The sequence below is a fragment of the Engystomops pustulosus genome, chromosome 6, assembly GCF_040894005.1.
Source record: "Engystomops pustulosus chromosome 6, aEngPut4.maternal, whole genome shotgun sequence".
Lineage (NCBI taxonomy): Eukaryota > Metazoa > Chordata > Amphibia > Anura > Leptodactylidae > Engystomops > Engystomops pustulosus.
In genome coordinates, this window is record NC_092416.1 from 125,336,814 (window position 1) to 125,361,007 (window position 24,194).

At 41.9% G+C, this 24,194-nt stretch overlaps 1 protein-coding gene across 1 annotated transcript; it reads left to right on the forward strand.

The window, feature by feature from the left end:
- Nucleotides 1-573: 573 nt before the first annotated feature.
- Nucleotides 574-22,187, forward strand: EEF1A2 (eukaryotic translation elongation factor 1 alpha 2). The gene is made up of 8 exons (XM_072110899.1): nt 574-775; nt 2,765-2,945; nt 8,467-8,646; nt 14,664-14,960; nt 17,188-17,338; nt 17,521-17,777; nt 17,977-18,211; nt 21,831-22,187. The coding sequence occupies exons 2-8, from the start codon at nt 2,802-2,804 to the stop codon at nt 21,956-21,958; spliced, it is 1,392 nt and encodes a 463-aa protein (XP_071967000.1). The 5' UTR covers nt 574-775; nt 2,765-2,801; the 3' UTR covers nt 21,959-22,187.
- The last annotated feature ends 2,007 nt before the right edge of the window (nt 22,188-24,194 follow it).

Below are 24,194 nucleotides of genomic sequence, written 5' to 3' on the forward strand. Positions count from 1 at the left end.
GGCTGGACACCTCCCATCTCGTCTCCAGTTTATGTTTTCGATTTCCTCTACATGTGGTCCCTGTTCTGTACCTGATTGGTTTGAATCTATAGATGAGAAGATACATTAGGACCTCCCCCTGTTGTACTGATGCTCCGGATAGGTTGTTGCTATACTACCAGTATCCTGTTCATGTTGCATCCCACACTCACATCTTCTGTGACAGTTTCCAACTTCTGATGACATCACCCGCACTGGAGCCTGTTCACACCTGTACATGCAGTGCCATGTATGTCATGCGGAGCAGCCTGTAGGAGATCCCTTCTTGTCAGACTGGCAGCAGCTTGCACTGCACATAGAGTTGTTTATCACAATGTCATATGATTTCAGCTGCCCTAGAAACAAGAGAGCAGATCTACCATCCAAGAGGCTGGCATAACAGAGCAGAGGATCAGCAGCCTCAGTCTACACTGGCGTCCCCCTAACAATGTTATGACATTAAGGAGGACCTCCACCCCCTGTTGTCCCCCCATTATGTCATCCTCCTCCGGAGCTTCCCCTCCTTCCTAGGCTCTTGCTGTGTCCCCCTCCTTTTCTGATCACTCCTTTCCCCCTCCCTTCCCCAAACTCTTCCTCCTCCTCTGCTCTCCCTCCCCACCATCCCCGGTACCGCATTGCTGTGGTGCAGGGGTGACTGCATTGCGCTGGGGCCGTCAATAGGTGGACCCCCTCCTGGAGAAATAAAACTGGCTGATCTGGAGCCGACAGCCCCTGCTGTCTGAGAGCTCCGCCACAGGTAAGAGCTCCCCACTTCTAGCCTGCAGCCCCCAATAATTCTCTGCCTGCACCCGATGATGATTCATAGTACTGTCCCAATAGCCACCCCTTTCTGTAGCCTATTTAAGTTGTAAGCCCCCCTTTGTTTGCCCACCCCTTGTCACCTGCCTAGTTTGGAATCCCCCTGCAAGTAAATGTTCAATATCCTCCCTCTGACCTGGAAGCTTCCACATATTAACCCTTACACCCCTTTAATGACTTCTCTTCGGGCTTGTATTCCATCCTAAGTTTCTGTGGCCCCTTTCCATGTCCAGCCTGTTTTGCAGAGCCCCCTTGTCACTCCTTTCCACCCCCTTTATTTCTGGGTGTATGGGTAAAGATTTAAAGGGGGTTAGTAGACATTCAGTATCTATATGGAGAACGTGGGGCATCTATGAAAGGGACATTTTATCTGTGGCGTAGTGTAAAATCCATCAAAGGCAAGAAGAGGGAGGGAGCTGCCAGCCCAATGCAGGGCATGGATCTACACTGTACAGAGATCTGTAGACACCTATATATTATATAGAGATATGTGTGTGCGATGTAGCAGTGTTCCCTATGATAAACATGGGTTGTCATTAATCTGTTTATTATGTTTGTATGAATAGATAGTGTACAAGGTATTTGAGCAATAAAAACATTTGATATCTCTATAATGCATGGAAGATACAATATAGCTGGGTTACTACATAGATAATAATCACCATAGGGTGTTAACTCGGGTTTTACCTAGGACTACAGGTAACCATATTACCCTCTTAACTCAAAGAAACAAGTTAAGACAAATGCATCCCTGTGGGAGAACCATATATAAAGAAGAAGCAGCAGCACAAAACCCATAATTAAAGAGAAAGCGACAGATTAACCCATAAATTGCCAACCTAAACTGATAATGTATTTGGCAAGCAAACACACTTACAACTGGCACATATATGAAAGATTATTGCCGTTTGATACAAAGTAGTATATACCACATACAGATATAGCAGGACTGAGCTTGTCAACACAACTTTAGGTAATATATGTTTTTTTCTACTGGCAGTACAGGAACATGCAGTGTGTGTGTTCTTGTGTGTCTGGGGAAGGGGGTACATTTAAACACAGGTCACTTCTCCCTTTGGATATAGAAGTGCTGTAATTTTCTGCCCCCTGGTGATTTATTCTGCTGTAACATATACTCTGCTCCCCTCCTCCTCCTACCTGGCATCCATCTGCTTTCAGGCTGTCTTTTGTATTGTGTATCTGATCTAAGTGAGGACACTGAAGTAATATCATCAATGCATTCATCTGGAACACAGGCTCTTATGCCCCATTATATGTCAGGGCATAATAGGGAAATTGTTGTACTAGTAAATATTTTGAAAATGTCTGTAGCAGATTCCAAAGTATAATGTACCATTTTTGTACTGGCTTCTTCTTTTGGGCAAAGGACATTTTATGGGCCCCCTAAAGCTCCTGGTTCCAGATGCCATCCTCTGCAGATATGCATCCACTGCTCCTCCTCAAGTTATACCCCTGCTTATTAGAATCTGGAAAGTTGAGTGACAAGTTTTTCAGTAGCCTTTATTGCTCCAAAAAGTTTTTTGGCTACTAGAAAATATCTGATGACTATGCAGCAAGATCGGAGAGATTGTCACTTTATGTAGAATTACCATTCAGGAATAAATGAAAACTTAGTGCCAAGCAAACATTATGAAGAGTATATTGCATGTCTCAAAGCTTTTGTAGGATGAATAATAAGAATGAAACAGCTAAATAGAAAGTGAGCTTTTGGTATTTTTATCAAGGACTGCAAAGATTTTCAAAATACTGATAGACAAGGAGTAATACTGATATTGAAGGAGTAATACTGAAGGCGTAATGCATACATTGCTCAGTTAGAAAACAAGTTGTACCTTATGCCTCAGGGGCTTAACAGTTGAGACTGATGTATGAATTGAAGGTGTGATAACTTATATCCTTCCTTCAGATACCCTCACCAGCTACAAAGCTTAACCCCCAAGAGGATGGGGAAGGAGAAGACTCACATCAACATTGTGGTCATTGGCCATGTGGATTCTGGCAAATCCACCACCACAGGCCACCTGATTTACAAATGTGGAGGTATTGATAAAAGGACTATTGAGAAATTTGAGAAGGAGGCAGCTGAGGTAAGTGTCTGTCACAAATTGTGTGGATATTAATAAATCTTTGAAGAAAATGGCCCACATTCAATAAGGGCCGTGCACCAGTTTTCTTTCAGTGCAAACTGCTTGCACAGGTATTTGTGTCGCACATGACCATTTTGTGGACCATTTTTCACTTCTGTGGCAGAGCCACTTAGTAAGTCCGACATGCAGTACCCCAATGTGTGTATAATTGAGACCGGCTTTTAAAATGATAGTCTTAATAAATTTCCTGCATGGTGTTTGGAGGTTCCTTGGTAAACTACTGTGTGGGGGCCACTATGTTCCTGGAAAGAGTATAAGAAGAAGATGGGTAAGTGTCCATTGAAGGGTAGATTGCATATTTTCTGCTGTCAAGGCGTTCCCGATGAGGAAAGGATTTCTACAGTATGTTATCTAGTATATGGCAATGACCATCACTTGGTTCGCTTTTATCGGGAGGTCACTAGAAACCATAACTTCATTGGCACTGTTACCTTAGTTAAAATCCAGACCTTGTATGCAAAAATCAAAGTTAAAAAAGTATGGCTGCCTTCTTATGAAAACAACATACTTGTCCACAAGTTGGGTGCAACTCCATGAAATACAATACTGGACACAACCCATGGAAAGATGGTTTATTGGATTATTTTCCCCAAAAGATAAGCCTCATTTCTCTCATCTTGGACAACCCCCCTAAAATCTGGGAAAAAAACTATTGTATATATCATGTTATTCATGATTGAATTAACTTTTTAACCTGTCTATTGAACGTGATGGAGCACATTTAGTAAGGGCTGTGCACCAGTTTTCATTGGATTTTGCATGTTTTTTTAGGTAAATTCCACCAAAAAAAAACATATGTAATAAATCAGATTTTATTGTAAACAATCTTAAAAGTACATTTAAATTAAACACCAGTGCACAGGAAAAATTAACCTGGCACACTACAGTGTGGGCGCACCAAAATAGCATCAAAAATACAGATCATGCAAGAACAGTTGTGTAAGAATAATGTACTTAGTACAACCAATGGGCAGCAAAATGGATGTCACATATGTAAGTAAATAAAAATAAGTATATCATACTGAAACATCCTGCAGGAAATGTAATTTACCATATTTTTCGGACTATAAGGCACACAAAAAATCAAAGGTGCGCCTTATAGTCCAGTGCACCTTATATATGAACAGTACTTACACACAACAGCTGCCTTGAACTGTGCACAGGTCTGCCACCTGCTGGTCATTCACCCTTATATTGAGGTGCACCTTATAATCCGGTGCGCCTTATGTATGAACCTAGACATTTTAGCAGGCATTTATTGATGGTGCGCCTTATAATACGGTGCGCCTTATAGTCAGAAAAATACTGTATATAACATGGTGTTGATATTGACAGCACAAGGAAGCACATATACCCTTACCCATGGGAAGGATCCACACACCGACCCCAACGCACATCTCTGCTGTCTAGCCTTCATCTGACCACCAGATATAGGCTTGACAGCTGAAACGTGGCTCTTTCCCTTGGGTAAGGGTATATGTGCTTCTTGGTGCTGTCAATATCAACACCATGATTTATTACATATGTATTTTTTTTGGTGGAATGTATCTCTTCTTTGGTCTAATTGTCTTGTACGTATTCCACATGCTTTGGATATTTTGACTTTACTATAGTATATGGCAGTATATGGCAATTTTCTTTTTCTTTCTTGGCTTGGATGTTTTTTTAGGTGCAAACTGCTTGCACATGTATTTAAGAAGTGTCTGCACCACAGTTGTCGCACTCGACCATTTTGTGGTGTGGCTGCACTTTTCTTCATGCAACACAAATTTCTGCACTGAAGGGGGGGTTCCGGTGCTCATTTGGACCACGCGCCAGATTTAGCATGCAAAGTCCGACAGAAATGTGTCACAAGCCCTACGTTAAAGGTGCACCAAAAAAAAAAGTGGTGCACTCTCTCGGGGCAGTGCAGAGGGTGCCAGATTCTTTCAAAACGTGCACCCACTACACACAGGCTAACATAGCACTAAAAGTAACATTTTTGGAGCTTGCACATGTATTTATAACATTTTGTGTCACAGCTCCACTTTGTCGGCCTGTTAATGCATAGTTGGAGTTTGCCACACATTTGTAACAGTGACTTATCAGAATTCTTTTGCATACTGTGTATTAAAGGTGCACCAGTAAAAAGGTGCACACCACCTAAGCAGGTCTTGGTTGTGCCTGATAATTGAAGACCGTGGAGCACCCTGCACTGAGCTCATAGCTAAGGCAGCTTGCCTCACCTTTCATATATTTGGGCCGATGTGTCTATACACTAGCATAGGAAAGGCTGCCACGTTGCACAGGGAGATTGACTTCCACTAATCCAACAATGATCAGCGGGGTCTGACCCTTCAATTCCATTAAACTTCATGTATCCTGTGTTCATACTTATCAACTATATAGTGATGGGACATGGAGTATGATAAAGGACTGTTCATTTTCCCAAAAAGGTAATAACATGTTCCCAAAACATTCATGATTCATTACATCCCAGACTTTCAGAAAGCTCCTAAATTGCAAATATAACTAGTAATGAAATGCACCCACACCTGTTGCACTTATAGCATCAGTTTCCATTCAGGAATCTGGATCATCATTGTGATCTCTGCTTCTGGTAGACTAATAGACTAACAAACAGAAGTGGATGACTTAGGGATTTATATTCTCTTCCCATATCGCGCTGTGCCAGCAGAGAAAGATGCAGGATTTCAATCGGAGGTATTAAAAGCCTTTGTAGCAGAAAGCATCCTAAGGTTTTATATGAGTCATTCGTCCTCAAGAGGCTCTGTTGAGACCCAGATGATGACAGCTCATTGGGAGCATTGTGTTCAAGAGATGGAGCCCCAAGATGATGATCAGGAGCAGCTGAAGCCGCAGAGAACGCCACCTCTGCCAGAGTTTAATTATAGCTGATCTGAACTGGCAAGCTCCATTTTCTGTGTGCATGCAGAGGGCACACTGTCCTATCAGCAACACACACAGCTGGGAAATGGAGACGCTCTGTCAGAGCGAACATCGGGGCATGGCTGCCCTTAACACGTTACTACTCAAAAACATTGGACATCATTGCAAACACTCTTATTACATCCAGTGTTACTTTCATTCAGTTCTTCGAGTCGAAACATATGGCAGTAAAACGGACAAGAGAACTAATGCTATTGCCAAGGCCATTGTGCCCTATATCCATCATGTCCCGGCCATAACTGACATGCTTTAAATGTTATTATCATGTCATTGTTATAACCATAAAGCCTTGACTACACATTGGGGCAGATTTACTTACCTGTTCCATTTGCGATCCAGCGGCGCGTTCTCTGCGGTGGATTCGGGTCTGGCCGGGATTCAGGCAGTTCCTCCGACGTCCACCAGGTGGCACTGCTGCGCTGAAGAGCATCGGTGCGCACTCAAGTTCACCGGCCTATACCTAGTGAAGGTAAGTGCAAGCTCCGCAACACATTTTTTTTTTAAATGCGGCGGTTTTTCCGAATCCGTTGGGTTTTCGTTCGGACACGCCCCCCAATTTCCGTCGCGTGCATGCCAGCACGGATGCGCCACAATCCGATCGCGTGCGCCAAAATCCCAGGGCAATTCAGGGAAAATCGGCGCAAATCGGAAATATTCGGGTAACACGTCGGAAAACGTGAATTGGGCCCTTCGTAAATGACCCCCATTAGGCCCTGATTGCACCTATATCCATCATACCATGACTATAGTTACCATACAGTGAGGGTTATTTATCATACGCTGGGCGCCAGCATATCATAGCCACGCCGCTGCTCTGGTGCAGCCCGATACATCAAGAGGCATCGGCCTCTAGATGTTTCAGGCGTGGTCCAGGCCCTGCCTGGCCTACAAATAAACACAGTCGGCGACTTTTCACTTGTCTTTTCACATGACGTGGTACAGAGGCACTGATAAATAATCCCCATTGACTGTATGCATCAATCAGTAACATTCATATAACATTTCATAGAGAGACTTAATAAAGGTGAAACAAGCCACTCCCAAAAATAAACCAATTAACATAAATGCATAAATGAACATAAACACACTCCACCCCACCCCACACATATATCATAGTAGGTTTTTTTTGGCCTTTTTATATATAAACTAACAAGCGCAGAATACGCAGCACACTACACTAAACTAAATCCCACACCCACACCTTCCCCTTCCCCTCAGACACTGGTCTAACGTCCAAAGTTTGCGTTAAGTAGTCCAAGTAGACCAGTGTCCAAGGTCAGTTCATAAATCCCACCACCATCACCCCCCTCCCAACCTAACACTATGTCCCAAACCACACTATATACAATATATACACTATTTACAACATAACATAAAGAAAATATAGTACAAAACAAAAGCTGAACAACATCAATCCAAACCAGTTTGGCGGATTAAGCTGCCGCTGAAAATCACCTCCTATTTTATCCAATTGTACTTGAAGAAGGGCTGATTAGCCCGAAACGTGTCTACTATGGAATAAAGCATTTTAACCTTCTTGAAGACCCTTGTCCGAATAGCGCCGTTCCAGCCCTCTTTTGGTTTTCCAAACCACCCCTTCTGTCTATTGGATCACTGGTTTAACTTAGGTTAAACACCAGCACGCTGAAGGGCAGCTTACGGATACTTTAAAAGCGCATTAACTTTATAATAAGGTGAGCACACCTCTAGGGGGGGGGGGTCACTTCCTACATACCCCCCCTATTTTCTGCGTGGTTCCATTGGATACCATACGTACCTCTTTCCCCTTATCCTCACAGTATCACACGAGGCACCGTCCTCTTGTTTGCCTTTGTTTTGTTTTTTTCCCCTACTTAAAGCCCAGGTTTGGTGCCTACAAGCCCTACATCACTATATACTCATAAAACAAAACAAGGGACACTAAAGGAGAACCCCCTCCAGAGGAGAGAGGCCCTCCCCGTGGGTGAGTCTATCTGTAATGTACCTTAGTGGGTTGTCTGCCCACAAGGTCATAATTCACCATGCCCCCATACTCATTTATCCAGTGCAAAGCATCTCCAGAAAAATGTTCATACAGAGATATTGCTTATGTTAGAAGTCAGCATTGTTGGATCTTTTTAAGACTGCATTTAGGATTACTGGTTGTTTGAAAAGTTTCATATTACAGGCAGTCCCCTACTTAAGGACACCCAACTTACAGACGACCCCAAGTTAAAGACGGACCCCTCTACCCACGGAGACCTCTGGTGAAGCTCTCTGGATGCTTTACTATAGTCGCAGACTGCAATGATCAGCTGTCAGGTGTCTCTAATGAAGTTTAATTAATAATCCTTGGTCCCATCACAGCAAAAAATCTTAAAATATACAGTTTTGACTTACATGCAAATTCAACTTCAGAACAAACCTATGGAGATGTGAAAGTTGGATGAAAACAAATGAAAACCACTATATTGTTAGTTATGTTTAACGTAAGTTAAAAAACGTAAGTTTAATGCTACTTCACTTTTTTTAGATGGGTAAAGGATCCTTCAAGTACGCTTGGGTTCTCGACAAACTGAAGGCAGAAAGGGAACGAGGTATCACTATTGACATTTCCTTGTGGAAGTTTGAGACTACCAAATATTACATCACCATCATTGATGCTCCCGGACATCGTGACTTCATCAAGAATATGATCACTGGGACATCTCAGGTGAGTAGACATTAAGAAGGCAGGGTTATTGTTGGCGCCCGTTGCAGGCCATTTTTAGATAGCTATGAGTTCATCATAGTATGCATGAGATCTTCTACCTCACTATTCTACGTAAGAGACTTCTGTGTCCAGAGAGCAACACGCTCAGCTCTGCTCCCAATCTCAGCTACAGACACTGTCACATAATATTGAGAGCAGGGAGCAGTAGTCTCTCCACTCTTTCACTTTGTATCTTTAAACAACTTTATGGATCATAAGAGAAATCAGCACAGCCAGAGGACAAAGCTACTGCATAGCCAGCCTTAACAGAGGAGTATAGCAAATAAACTGCTGCACATAGGTATCAAGATAATACTACATCCCAAGATGTTCTACATCCCAAGAGCTACTGATTTGTTAAAAAATGTCAAGTTGCACTTCTATCCTGGAGTATTTCACTGTACAAAACCTTATAACTCAGCATCAGCATGGGTTTATTAGGGATCGGTCCTGTCAGACTAATTTGATCTGCTTCTATGAGGAGGTAAGTACTAGACAGGACCTGGGGAAGTCTGTGAATGTTGTGTATCTGGACTTTTCAATAGCATTTATGCAGTGCCACATAAAAAGTTGGTGTATAAAATGAGACTGCTGAAACCCTTACTTTTTAATATTTTTATTAATGACCTTGTAGGGAATTTACACAGCAGAGTTTCAATATTTGCATACTAAGCTCTGTAACGTAATTAATACAGAGGTGTATAGCATAACATTACAGAGGGATTTGTGGAAGATTGGGCAGAGAAATGGCTTATGAGGTTTAATGTAAGCTTATGCACTAGGGCCATGGAACAAGTACTGTTGTGTTCTAAACAGTCAATTACTTGGTAAAACCTCAGAAGAAAAAGACTTGGGGGTATTGCCGGATAGTACACTTATTTTTACTGACCAGAGCCAGGCAGCTGTTAATAAAACAAATAAAATTGTGGGATATATCGAGAGGAACCGATTCTCATGATAAGGACATAGTTTTACCCTTATGCAAATCAGTGGTCAGACCAGTTTTGGGCACCAGTGTATAAAAAGGATATAGTAGAACTGGAACGGGTGCAGAGGAGAGCAACCAGGATTATTAGGGGAATGGAGGGATTACATACCTCCCAACATTTGTGAAAAGGAAAGAGGGACAAAATGGCGGCACGCGATCCCCCTAAGCCACACCCTCAATCACTCCCTGGCCACGCCCCAAATTTTAGCCATATTAAAACAATAAAAATCATCTCAATAAAAAAAAAAAAAATCATCCTCATTGGGATTTGAACCCAGAACCTGCAGTTTCCATGTACAATAATAACACAGCGCCCCAACCCACTGAGCTATAATCTCAGTAACTAATAAGTAGGGAATTTTGGTAACTAAGAACTATGACTATATACTGCCTTGGTATATAGGGAAGGATCTTCTCAGATTATTGTAATTATTGCGACTATTATTATTATTATGGAGATTATTATTATTATTGAGATGATTATTATTATTTTTACCATTATTAATAATCATCTCCATAATAATAAAAATAATAACATTTATAATAATAATAATAATAATAGTCTCAATAATTACAATAATAATCTCTGAGAAGATCCCTCTCTATATATCAGGGCATTAGTCTGTAATCACAATGTAACACTGGCAGATAACACTTCTTAGTTACCAGAAATCCTCAGCTCTGTATCACTGGGCTTATAGCTCAGTTAGTTAAGCTCCTGTCTATGGTGCAGAAGGTTCCAAGTTTGAATCTCAGCCTGGCCAAAACTTTATTTAATTTAATTATATAAAGAGCTTGTGTCTGGGGAAGCCCTGGAGACCATATATGGACAGATGGTGATCTGACCTGATGACGTGGTCCCTGCTCTCTCTGCTAAGCCGACACTTCTCTGAAAAGGATTCCCTGCCCGATGTCTGCTCTGGGGAACCCTAGGAGATGCAGTGACCATATATGGACAGATGCTGATCTGAAGCTGATGACGTGGTCCCTGCTCTCTCTCTAAGCCCGACACTTCTCTGAAAAGGATTCCCTGCCCGATGTCTGCTCTGGGGAACCCTAGGAGATGCAGTGACCATATATGGACAGATGCTGATCTGAAGCTGATGACGTGGTCCCTGCTCTCTCCGCTAAAGCCGACACTTCTCTGAAAAGGATTCCCTGCCCGATGTCTGTAGAAGCCATTCTGTACTGTGAGTTCAGACTTTCAAAGTATTTACTATGGGGACACAGCGCCAGGACACAGCGCCGGGACACAGCGGGACCTGGGGGGAGAATCCGTGACAATCTCATAGCTGCCCGTGACGCGGGGCAGAGGTACGAAAAACGGGAAAGTCCCGTCAAAATCGGGACGGTTGGGAGCTATGGGATTAGAATACACTGACAGATTACAAAATTTGGGATTATTCAGTTTAGAAAAAAGATGGCTGCGGGGAGACCTCATTACAATGTACAAATACCTGAACGGACAGTACAGAGATCTCTCATATTTTTATACCTAGCAAAGAGGCATCCTCTTAGTCCAGAGGAGAGGCGGTTCTACCATCGCCATAGATTGGGATTCTTTACTGTAAGAGCAGTGAGACTATGTAACTCTGCCGCAGGAGGTTGTTATGGTGGACTCTATACGCATGTTCAAGAAAGGCCTGGATGCCTTTCTAGAGAGCAGAAATATCACAGGTTATGGGGAAAAACATTTGTTTAATTCCAATTGGTTGGGTCTTGCATCTTTTTCCAACCTTATATACTATAAATCTATATTGGGGGTTATACTTTTTTCCATTCTATGTAACATTCAACAGCTGAATGAGGAAGCTTTTAGTTAAATAGGTAGGGATGCAATATTTTTTTGTTTCACTGCAGACAGGACAGAAGGTGAGGAGGATCCTGCTCCAGCCAGCTGGCAATCGCAGGAGGATGGCATGAAGGATACAGTCATGAGAAAAATAAAGTACATCCTCTCTGAATTGTATTGTTTTACAAATCAGGACATTAAAGAATCTGGTCCTTAGAATGTCCTAAAATTAGGTAAATGCAACCTCAGATTAAGAACAACAAATAGAAAATTGCATATTAATTATTAGAAAATGCTATGCCAAAATGCAATAGCGCTGTATACAATTTTAGGAACATCCTTAATGTAGGTAACATTCAGGCCTGGATAATCAAATACCATTTTGAAGTCTATTATTCTATATTGAGATAGATAATTCACTAGATGTAAACATTTTTAGAACCCTCCAATAAAGCTAGCAAACACTGCAGTGCTGTACCTTCAGAACGCCGGACCATGCTCAAAGTGGTCGTGTGTATTCATGAGTGGGCAGTCAAAGGCGATGCTTCTTCCCTGGACTGCCCCTCCCACTCCATAGTCCCGTCCCCTCATGAGTATGCCTGACCACTTTGAGTTTTTGTGGTGTGAAGGTACGGCGCTGTAGTGTCTGCTAGCTTTATTGGATGGTTCCATTAAAGATAGCAGTTTATGACGGCTAAAAATTGGGTTTTTTTGGATGACAGGTCCTCTTTAAAGACAGTCTACAATCTTTCTTAAGATGGAATTCCCACAAATTACACCAAGGTTGGACTGGGTAATGTTCAGAGAAAAAAGTTAAGTTACTCTCAGACTATAGGTCTAAATGTTCTTAAATGAAGTCCCAGATTTAAAGGAAATCTACTAAAATCTATCAAAATCAAACATGATGACCAGGAACACTTACTCATAGATCCAGACACAATGACTATGAAAATATTCTTATATTTGTTATCCATGGCCTCCTTCCTTCTAAAATCAACTTAAAATTATGCTAATAAGTCAGAAGGGCTCTGGTGGTGTTTCCAGAGCCCCACCATGCCGTGGCTCCCCTCCGCTAGTGTGTGGCATTAGAACAGGCAGAGGAAGTGCCTAGAGAGCAGGGAGAGGGTGAGACATGCTGCAGATCGTGAAGCTATAGCAGGGAGGGGCTCTGTTGGCATCCCTGGAATAGCATAATTTTGAATGTTGATTTTAGAAGGAAGGAGGCCATGGATAACAAATATATAGGAAGATTGTTGCGCTGCTTGGATCTGTGGGTGGATCTATAAGTGTCCCTGTTTTATTATGTTTTATTATGATGTTAGATTTCCTTTAAGAAAACCAAACACATACAACTTTTAGTTACAAACAGACTTTTTTGCCCCCTGTGACTTCTGGTAAAGCTCTCTGGATATTGGTAACTGCTGAACTTTAGCCCCAAGCTACAATAATTAACATAACAATTAACAAGGCCTCTGCAATGTTTATTATTAATCCTTGTTCCCATGACAACCCAAAATTTGTAAAATTTTATGGTCACAGGGACCAAACAAATTGGGGGTCATTTACTAAGGGCCCGTTTCGCGTTTTCCCGACGTGTTACCTGAATATTTCCGATTTGCACCGATTTTCCCTGTATTGCCCTGGGATTTTGGCGCACGCGATCGGATTGTGCCGCATCGGCACTGGCATGCACACGACGGAAATCGGGGGCGGTGGCCGAAAGACAACCCGACGGAATTTGAAAAACCGCTGGTGAACTTCAGGGCTGGTGAACTTCAGGGCATTCCAGCGGGCCTCGGGGAACGTAAGCGCAGCAGCGCCACCTGGTGGACGTTGGAGGAACTACCTTAGTGAATCCCGGCCGGACCCAAATCCAACGCAGAGAACGCACCGCTGGATCGCGAATGGACCGGGTAAGTAAATCTGCCCCATTGTGTCTAAATATTTAAAAAAATAATTAATAAAAACTTAAAAAAAAAATTTTGTCTGAAGTTACACTTCCAAAAAATACATGTTCTGAGTAACAAATTAATCTTAAGAACTAACCTACAGAAACTATCTTGCTGCCCTGGGACAGACTAAAAAAGTATGGTTTGTTTGGAAGGGCTGCCAGGCTAGTTCCTTAAAGAAGACCTGTCAGGTCGTTTCTGGAGCATAAACCAACTACAGGTCCTTAAGGAATTGTGGCTTAGAGTCCCAAATCGACCTGTATGAGGGTTGTATGGGGAAAATTTAAAAAATAAAATAAACTTTGATACTTACCTAGATGTGAGTCTTCAGATCCCGCCTCGGTGCCTCCTTTTGCAATGCGAGAAGTGAAGCCAGGACAGTATCCCAGCTTCAATATGTATGTGTAGAGGCTGAGGAAAGTATAACGTTTTCTTTTTGTAAGACAATAGCTGAAGAAACATAAAGGGTGATTCCGGACACTAAACCACTGGTGCATAAGGACCTGTACAAATATCTGAAAACAAATATTTACCATGGTTACCTTGAAAAAGTATTGTAGAATCCAACATGACGCCAACTATCCAGCAGCTTACGCTTGGCTGAAATTGGGCCATGTAGCAAACAATGAACACCAGCCAATCTATAACTGAATGAATGAAGAAGTAAGTAATCAGAAGAAGAAAGATGTTGTCGTAATGGTCCAGTCACAGTCCAGACCTCATAGCAAGTGAAATGCTGTGGTTGGACCTTAAAATGGTTATGCTTAAACAAATGAAACTGATAACGTCATGCAGAAAATTATTACTTAAGGCTTTTGCTGCTAAATATGCTCCTACAAGCCCCTTATTCATGGGGGTACTTCATTTAATAAATATTAAATTGTTTCAATCGTAATATGAGACAAAATAGGATCCAAGGAAAGGGAGAGGATGAACAGCATATATTAATGATCTATGTATAGCCAAAAGCTGGTGTAGTGGCCATCCAGGCAGATTCCCATCCAAGGCTGCCATCCACTTCAAGTTGCACCTCCACTGATTACCTCCAATAAACTATATTTAATATATGAACTTATACATTGCATACCGAGCTGACTATTGAACCACCTACCACCACATGAATGTTTTTGCTATCCAATTTTTGTAATTTTGTTTTGTATGGGGATCATTTTGTCCACTTCTGTATAATATCTTACACAACATTGCCCTATTTTAACTTATTTAATTGCATTAAATATTCTGTTTCCAGGCAGACTGCGCCGTCTTGATAGTGGCCGCTGGTGTTGGTGAGTTTGAAGCTGGAATCTCAAAGAATGGCCAGACCAGAGAGCACGCCTTGCTAGCTTACACACTTGGAGTTAAACAACTCATTGTTGGCATCAACAAAATGGACTCCACAGAGCCACCATACAGTGAGAAGCGTTATGATGAAATTGTAAAAGAGGTCAGCGCATACATTAAGAAGATTGGGTACAATCCAGCCACTGTACCTTTCGTACCAATCTCCGGCTGGCATGGGGACAATATGCTGGAGCCATCTCCTAATGTAAGTCAGACCAGGTCATGAGAAAATTCCTATACTAAGTCTCTAGGACATATTGTTGGTATATATAGGTCAGTGTATGGCTGTGTTACCTCATATTGGTTGGCTTGGTAGATAGGGACAACTTTTAATTTCTTTTTAACTTGCTTTTACCTCTATTCATTGATATTTCCCCCCTTGGGTGTTACAGTGGAGCCACATTAGTCCTCTCCTAAACCCCCATCCTCCATCGTAATATTGATTTAGAAATAGAGATCCCTTACTCATCATCACGTTGGATCTGACAGGTCCAGAACATTCCTCAGTCATCAGATCCTTTAAAGTCAGATATAAAAAGACAGAGGCTCACTGCCAGTGGAGATGACATAGGAAGTCAGAACTTGTAAAATCCAAACAAGGCCTTAAAATTACCACTAATTCTGGGGAACTTTAATAGATTCTTACTATGTTACTAAAACTGGTTGGATGGAGCCTGGTCACTTCTGCAGATGGAAAACTGTAGGGAACATGCAACTTGAGGGGCGTGCAAAAATAAGTGTAGAAGTTTTGGCTGCAAAGCCACAAAGTGTTACTGTAGTTGCAGAATGAAACCACATCCCATACTACACTACATTTGACTAATTATAGTTAAAGGACATCTACCACCAGGACCAAGGATTGTAAACCAAGCACACTGATATACTGGTGTGTGCCCCCTATGACAGGATCTGCTCTTCTCTTAGTTACTTATGCCCTGTTTTTATTATTTTCTTTTTTGAAAAAGTCTTTTAAAGGGCTTCAGGCTGCATAGATGTTAATGGAGCCTTGAGCCCCTTGTGCTCATTTGCATAATTTTTAAGCCTTTTTTCATAAAAACAAAGGCATAGGAGGCTTAAAGAAGAGCAAATCCTGACAGAGGGGATACACACCAGTATGTCAGTGTGCTTGGCTTACAATCCTTGATCGTGGTGGTAGATGTTTGTTTCCTTGGGAGTACTAATACCTTTAGAATTGTCTAGACCATTTAAGAGCCTGTAGAAACTGACTTATGGAAAGTATAATGAAGGGGCTCTTAGCCAATAAGCATTTCTTAAAGGGAACCTACCACCACGAATCTACCTATAAAGGTAGATCGGGTGGTAGGTGGATGTAAGGGACGTGAGGAGAGCTCTTTTTAGAGCTAATCCTCACGTCCCCGCTAACTTTTGGGAAACTTTATTGACCGAATATGTACTACTCCACGTCCCAGTAGCCACATTACTCCTCCTACCCTGTTGTGTGCGGCGCGCAGCTCCTCGTAGCTGCGCGCCCTCGTCCGTCATGATGGCGTTCTGCACATGCGCAGAACGCCGGCTGAGCAGTCCCAGCTCCGAGGCCGGAGCTACTGCGCATGCGCAGTAGCCGGCTTGTCGGACGAGGGCGCGCAGCTACGAGGAGCTGCGCGCCGCACACAACAGGGTAGGAGGAGTAATGTGGCTACTGGGGCGTGGAGTAGCCGCGCCGTGTTGCCCCGTGCCGGCTACTCCACGCCCCAGTAGCCGCATAACTAAATTTACATATTCGGTCAATAAAGTTTCCCAAAAGTTAGCGGGGACGTGAGGATTAGCTCTTAAAAGAGCTCTCCTCACGTCCCTTACATCCACCTACCACTCGATCTACCTTTATAGGTAAATTCGTGGTGGTAGGTTCTCTTTAAAAGTGAGCAGGCATTTCTCATGGGTTAAAAATAAATGATCACTAGAAACTCTGGATGATTATACCAATAATATGGAACCATGGGGAAGATTTATGATACGCCTGCCCACCTACGCCTCTGGCCAGGTACAACAACAGGCCTAAGCCTGGCGAGCGGCCCAGCCCACGAGCAAGACACCGCCAGGTCAATTTGCTGGTTTAGCAAAAGGGGAACGGCCGCCCCCTTCTCTGGCTGCTGGACCCCTCTACGCCCTTTCCATGCCCACATGGCATGGAGGTGGCGTATTCACAATTCCAACGCACTGCGCAAGAATTTGTGATCAATTCACTGATTCTATGCCAGAAAACTGGTGTAGAAGCAGTGATAAATCTCCCCCCATGACTCTATTTACCAGGCCCTTAGGCAGTGACTTCACAGACTTTAGATGATTACTAAATGAGTGAACGACCACTTCTATTGTTTGAATCATTTCATGTATAATGATCTTGTTTCCTGCCCCTCCCCATCTTTTCTTGCTCTACTCTGCCACCTGCTGCCTGCTATTCACTCCTGCAGATGCCTTGGTTTAAGGGATGGAAAGTGGAGAGGAAGGAAGGAAATGCAAGTGGAGTTTCACTCTTAGAAGCTTTGGACACAATTCTTCCCCCAACTCGTCCAACAGATAAACCTTTGCGCCTCCCACTACAGGATGTATACAAGATTGGAGGTATAATGGTCAGGTCATCATGTGATGTATACATAAGTGAATACAAAATGTACATGTTACTGAATTGTTTTTTTTTTTTCTGGTGAGAACCAGCAAGTAGAGTAACTGGTGTTTTTGGTCTTAGTTTAATATAAAATATCCACATAAATTTTTACTGCCAGACTTATTTTCCTTTTATGCAGGAATCGGCACAGTTCCAGTAGGCCGTGTAGAAACTGGAATCCTAAAACCTGGCATGGTAGTGACCTTTGCTCCTGTAAATATTACCACTGAGGTGAAGTCTGTGGAGATGCACCATGAAGCTTTGAGTGAGGCTCTTCCTGGAGATAATGTTGGCTTTAATGTCAAGAACGTGTCTGTCAAAGATATTCGTCGAGGTAATGTGTGTGGGGACAGTAAAGCTGACCCACCCCAAGAAGCTGCCCAATTTACATCCCAGGTCAGTGAGTAGAACTGTTCTAAAAAATGTTAAAGTCACACCAACCTCCAGTATTAGCTAGCCTAACTAGTAGCAATAGGGAATGGGCTGTAATATTTTCCTTGTGAAAGATTTAATATAACGGATAATAGCTAGTTACATCATAATCTGTAGATTAAAAAGTTGTAGATATATGATTATGTTTGTCTTTCCTTTGTAGGTGATCATACTAAACCATCCAGGCCAGATCAGTGCTGGTTATTCTCCAGTCATTGATTGTCACACGGCACATATTGCCTGCAAGTTTGCAGAACTGAAGGAGAAGATTGACAGACGTTCTGGCAAGAAGCTTGAGGACAATCCCAAATCCCTGAAATCTGGAGATGCTGCAATTGTAGAGATGATTCCTGGCAAGCCCATGTGTGTAGAGAGCTTCTCCCAGTACCCACCTCTTGGTAAGAAATGATTTCCTATTCTTTTTTAACACAGTTACTATAGCATCTGTAAGTATACATAATATGATACTGATCTCCTTTATAATACTACCTCCTATGTACAAGGATATGGCTACTATAACACTGCCCCCTAAAATAGTTACAGCTCACTGGTCCTGTACACAGGCATACACAAACTGTGCATGGAAGATATCCCAAAGGATTCATGTGTGAAACACAGTGAAACATGGATGTCTTTAAAAAAAGAAAGGAAACATAGCACCAGAACAGTCAGCAAACCGTAACTGATTTAATGAGCCATTCACAGCTTCACTGTAACAAGTAGTTTGTACTTAGACATGCAAGGCTTAATCTTTGAAACAGGTATATGCTACTGGCCTATATGGCATCGCCTTATTCATGATCATGAATAATGCACTGCCATATAGGCGTTGTATACATAGATTTTACAGACTGCTGACTGTTCCAGTGTTATGTGGCCGTTTGATAAAGCAATTAAAGTTTTGCTGTAGACTTCTGAGTGCTAAAGAACAGAATATTATATATAATACCTTATTAATCAGATGCATAAAAAGATATTTGAGGGCCTGTGTGTGTGGAGGGGAGTGGGGAACATGAGGGAGACAGTCTTTGTAAAAATGGGGCAGGGGAATCAGTCTTTATATGAAATAAGGGACATTGGGGAATAGTATTTAATGGGCAGGCATAAGGAAAAAGGAGAAGTCTCTGTGTGAGTTGGGGCTATGATAGAGTAGTGCCTGTAGAAGCAGTCTTTATAAAGAGGGGAATGACAGACAGTGAGAGAAATATTGGGGATTAAGAGTATTAGCTGTTACAATATTATTGTGCAGGGTAAAAATGATTTGGACATAAGAAAAACACATAAATCTTATCCAGAAGAAGTCTTTGTGGTAGTCTGGGCTGAACAGAAAAGACAGGAAAAGTAAAAAAAAAAACTACAATAAAAAAAAGTCTACTGTGAGTCTTTGGTTTAGACTGTACTGTAATCTTTTATACAGTCTTCACACCGTGTAGAAACAAAATCTACCCCTAAATAGTCATGATATGGTTAATATGTGGGTAATAATATTATAATGTTATGTCCTGCTATGGGAAGGGGAGTATGAAGAGGGCTCACGAGCTGAGCCGTCTTCATACTCATCGGTTGTTTGTTTCATAATGCCGCAAACACTGGTCGTTAACCATTTAAATGCCACCGGAAAGGGTTTCAGGCGCGTTTAAATATCATTGTCGTGTGGGCGTCGCCACCTTGGTTCCGATTGCCTCACCCTGTGACGTCATTGGGGCGGGACCATTGGTGGCCAAAACAGCTTGGAGTTTATGTCAAACTTCCAGACCTGTCTTTAGGTAGCATCAGTGATGGCCTGTAAATAAGTGCAAAATCCCCATTTACTGCATTATAGTTGTATTGCAGTATATGCTGGGAGTGATCAGACACCCCAGGGTTCAAGTACCCAAGGGGGTCTAAAACTACAGTAAAAAAAATTGGAAAAAAAAGTAAAAATTAAAAATAAAACAATGTTAGGTATCACCCTGTCCCAGAATGCCCAATCAAAATATTAAAACAGTTATTCCCCATGGTAAAACCCACGATGGAAAATAGCCCCCAATTGTCAGAATCACACCTTTTTCACCATTTTGCAGCACATAAGATTTTGAATAAAAATTAATCAAAAGATCGAACAGTCCACAAAATTATAGCAATAAAAATGACATCTTATTATGCAAAAATGACACCTTGCATAGCTCAAAACACCAAAGTATGAAAAGTTATTAGTGTCAGAATTGGGCAAAATCAAGATTTTTATTTTGGTACAAAAGTTTTTAATTTTTTAATGTCTATTAAAACATAATACAACCTATATACATTTGGTAATGCTGTAATCGTACTGAATGGAAGAATACATTTCAGTTGTCATTTGGCGCTCACGGTAAATTAAGAAAGAGCCCACAAAAAATTGTGCAAATGTTTTTTTTTATCATGGGATTTGGATTTTTTTCTTATTGTCCTTCCAGTACGGTCAATAGGAAGGACAATTTGTTACATAGAAAACAATCTTTTATACAGCTCTGTACATAGAAAAATAAAGAAATTATGTAATTTTGGGGGTGGGGAGCAAAAAATGGAAACCGAATAACAGCAAAAAATCTGTCCGCTAGCAGTGCTCACCCCTTCTCCTCTCCAGTGCTTCAGTGGTCGTGAACACACGACAGTGTGAAAGAGAGGCATGGTACTTTCACTGCTTTAGGAGTGATGATGTGGGGCTGGTGTGTCAATCGCAGCAAGAGGCAAATTATAGACAGCCGTGCATCCCATTTTATTACAAAGGCAGGCCTCTATAGGCCTGGCAAAACATTTAGATGCCAGGCATATTACAATGCATTAAAAATATATTACAGGCAGTTCCCAGGTTATGTACAAGATATGTTCTGTAGGTTTGTTCTTTGAGTAAATTAAATGTTTATTTAAGTCAGCACTTTTATACTTTATAATTTCAGACAATAGGATTTTCATAATTTTGGGATGTCATGGGAACAAGGATTAACAATAAAGCTTTACTGCAAATACCATAACTCTAATGTTGACCATTGCAGCCTGGGAAGTGACCATTGCAGTCAGTTGAATTAATCCCCCAAAACTAAATATATTTTCATAAACTGCCATGAGAAAGCATTGGCCCTATCCCTATATTGCCCTCCCCATACCTGTAAAATTAAGACCTGTGTAATGCTTTACTTTACTGTACACAAAGAAATGAGATGGGGTAGGTATGGGAGGGGTAACGGGGAACATTCCACATGCCTCAACTTCCTCACTCCAGTTTGCATAATAAGCAAACTCTGCCATTAACAACTATTAATGTATGAATTAAAGGGGTTGTCCAAGTTCTGAAAAAAAACTCAGGGAGGCCGGGAGGGAGCTGCTTAAAAAAATAATGTCCTACTTATCTTCCACTGCCCTCCGGTATCCAGCACTGCTGTCGCTCCGGTCCGGGCGCCATGTAAACAAACATGGCCGCCGGTGCAGCGCTGGACTCAGCTTCCGGCCGGACCCGGTATTCAATGCTGTGAATAGGGACGGATAGGCGTGCCCGGCCACGGCTGTCCGGAAGCTGAATACCGGAGGGCACCGGAAGGTAAGTAGGACTTTATTTTTTAAGCAGCGCCCTCCCGGCCTCCCTGAGTTTTTTTTTCAGAACTCGGACAACCCCTTTAATAACATAAAGGCTGGAATGGAATCCATTTGAGCTGCTCTAAAAGGAAGTGATGTCAGTAGTGACAGAACAACTGTCAAGTTTCCTTTAATTAAATTGTACACTTACCAATGGAAAAAATAAAAAAAAACATGCCCTCTCATGAGCAGCTCTCACAGCAATATAAATGTTATGGCTCAGAATATTTAGGCAAATTCTGGTCAAAAGTAAAAACCTGTAAAATATTGAACAATGCATCAAAAGTAATGCACACTTGTTACTGAAAAAGAAATATCAAAGTAGCAGTTCTTGTGGTCTATGCCCCTGATCTATCATGACTCTGGCATCTTCCCTGGCTATGGTAATACTGCACTACTTTCCTCCTCTACCACCTCTGTTTACAGGGCGTTTTGCTGTACGGGACATGAGGCAGACTGTGGCTGTGGGGGTTATTAAGAATGTGGAGAAGAAGAGTGGAGGTGCTGGGAAAGTTACCAAATCTGCACAGAAAGCTCAGAAGGCTAACAAATGAATCGTAGGCTCCCTGCACCAAGCAAACAAGCCCTGTCCCTCCGAGAAGCTCCACTCCCTTCCCTCTGAGGTGCACGTCAGCCCATCCGCTTGTAAAAGCCTTTATGTTAACGACTGGATGCTCATCATTAAAGTCCAGTGGAAGTTCTTTAAGAGGAAAAGCATGTCCCCACCATTGTGACCCCTAGTGCTCATTTACCAATTAAACTGGTTTAACATCATTAAACAAACTTGTGTGGTCTTCCTGGTTCTTTAAGATGATGCATTGTTTTCTTAATACTTTACTGCATAACAGGTATGTCCAGAATTGGAGCAATACCAAGAGGATACCTTTAATTTAATCTCCATGATTTATTAAATTCCACTAACTAAAGAATTTTTTTTTTCTACACGTATCATTCCTACTCGATCCTTTTTCTTGTAGATGAATAGTTAACAGGATACTAGTAGCCATCAGATTAGAAATAGTTTTCTAGACAACTTCATAACTTTACACAGTCATTGAATGCAATGATGAAGCTCCATCAATGTGCCTGTGCCACTGCTGTTTGTGACAAAGGCCAGCAGGCGACATGTGATAGTGTCATCGCAGATAGTAACAACGGAGGAGAGAAGAAAAGAACAACATGGAAAAGTGGGTATTTATATTTATACAACAAAAGGGAAAGATGTGGGAATAATTTAAAAGAAATGGAAACTTTAGAATGATGGGGCTACATAAATAGGGGTTCTATAGGAAGGGGGAATACAATAAGTCCTTTATAAGTGGATAGGCTAAAGAAAAGGAGGGGCTGCAGAATAGAGGGCATTAGTTGAGGGGACTGGAGAAAATGGCTCATGTTAAATCGGAGCCAACAAAATACAGCAATGTGAATTATAAGAGGGGGAGGGGAGCAGGAAGGGAGGTATAATTAGTTGGTGTGTCCCATCAAGGGAGACTACAGGTGGACATTATATAGTGTGAGAGGGAGGCATTATACAGTGTAGGGCCACAATTAGGGGGTATTATACTGTGTGGGTATCATAGCTTAAGTTCTATGGGCCATGATAAAAGAGTTCCTACGTCTGATCCCCCTGCTATATCATATTCACTAAAATTACCAGGCAAATTTAAAAACGGTATCCATACTCCTATTATAAGTGCTGAGAACATTAATAACAACGTGCTAGGGAAAGTAGCATGTGCACAGTATGGGGCAGATTTATGAAAAGTGTAGTAAAGTAAGACTAGACAGTCTTATGCTGTACAAGATTCATCTGTAGTAGTTTAAGACTTTCTAATCGAACTCTGCCCCTCCTATTAGTTGCCTTATTTTACCCCAGAAAATGGGCACAAAATTCTGGGTTAGAATTGTTTCTGGTGAACAGACTTTTTGGCATAAAGCCATGCCCCATTTGTTGTACAAGTCGGGAAAGTGGCTGAATACTGTCTAAAACCCTTTATAAATGCAGAACAGACAGGCTATTAGTGCATATCGTGACAGAAACTAAAATGATCAAAAAAAGATCCGCTGTTACGAAATGAGACAGCGAGTAGATTTACCCATAACAGGGGATTTATCAATGTTTGTCTAACAGTTTTCTGGCGTACAAGCCTTGATGTAGTTGCAATTCTTGGCGCACAACCAGGAATCACAATTATTTTTCCCTTTACACCATCTCCATGGTAATTGGGTGTGGAGGGGGCCGTCCCTGGTGATCGGTGATATAGAGGTGCACTATAGGACCAGGTGTAGAATTGCCCAGTCGCTGAATATACCAGGAGGTGTGAGACTCTTGACATATATATCCAGCTTGATCAAAGGGACAGAGGAGCATGTGATAAATTCCCCCCATAGTGTCTGAGCTAAGCTGTGCAAAGTCTTAAATTATGCCAAATATATCCCAATATTTTAAACAGATACAATTCCAAGGGATTCCAATGGCACCACCTAGTGCGCAACACAATGGCAAACTCCATTCAGTTCCTAGGGTGCGCAGAACCAAAGGTGCGTGGGGACCAAATTAGAATCCGGTGGTGCTACAGTCCTTAAATATTCAGAGAGTGCCAGATAAGAAAGAATGGAAGGCACTCACCAATCTTCAAAAATTATTCAGTGACTCTTCTTTATTCAAATGAAGACAAATAACATACTCAAATCATGGACATGCAAGGGAAGGAGGTGAAAGCAGAAAGCTCATATGAGGCAACGGCCGTTTCGCGCCACACGGCGCTTCCTCCGGCCTCAGTGTCAAGC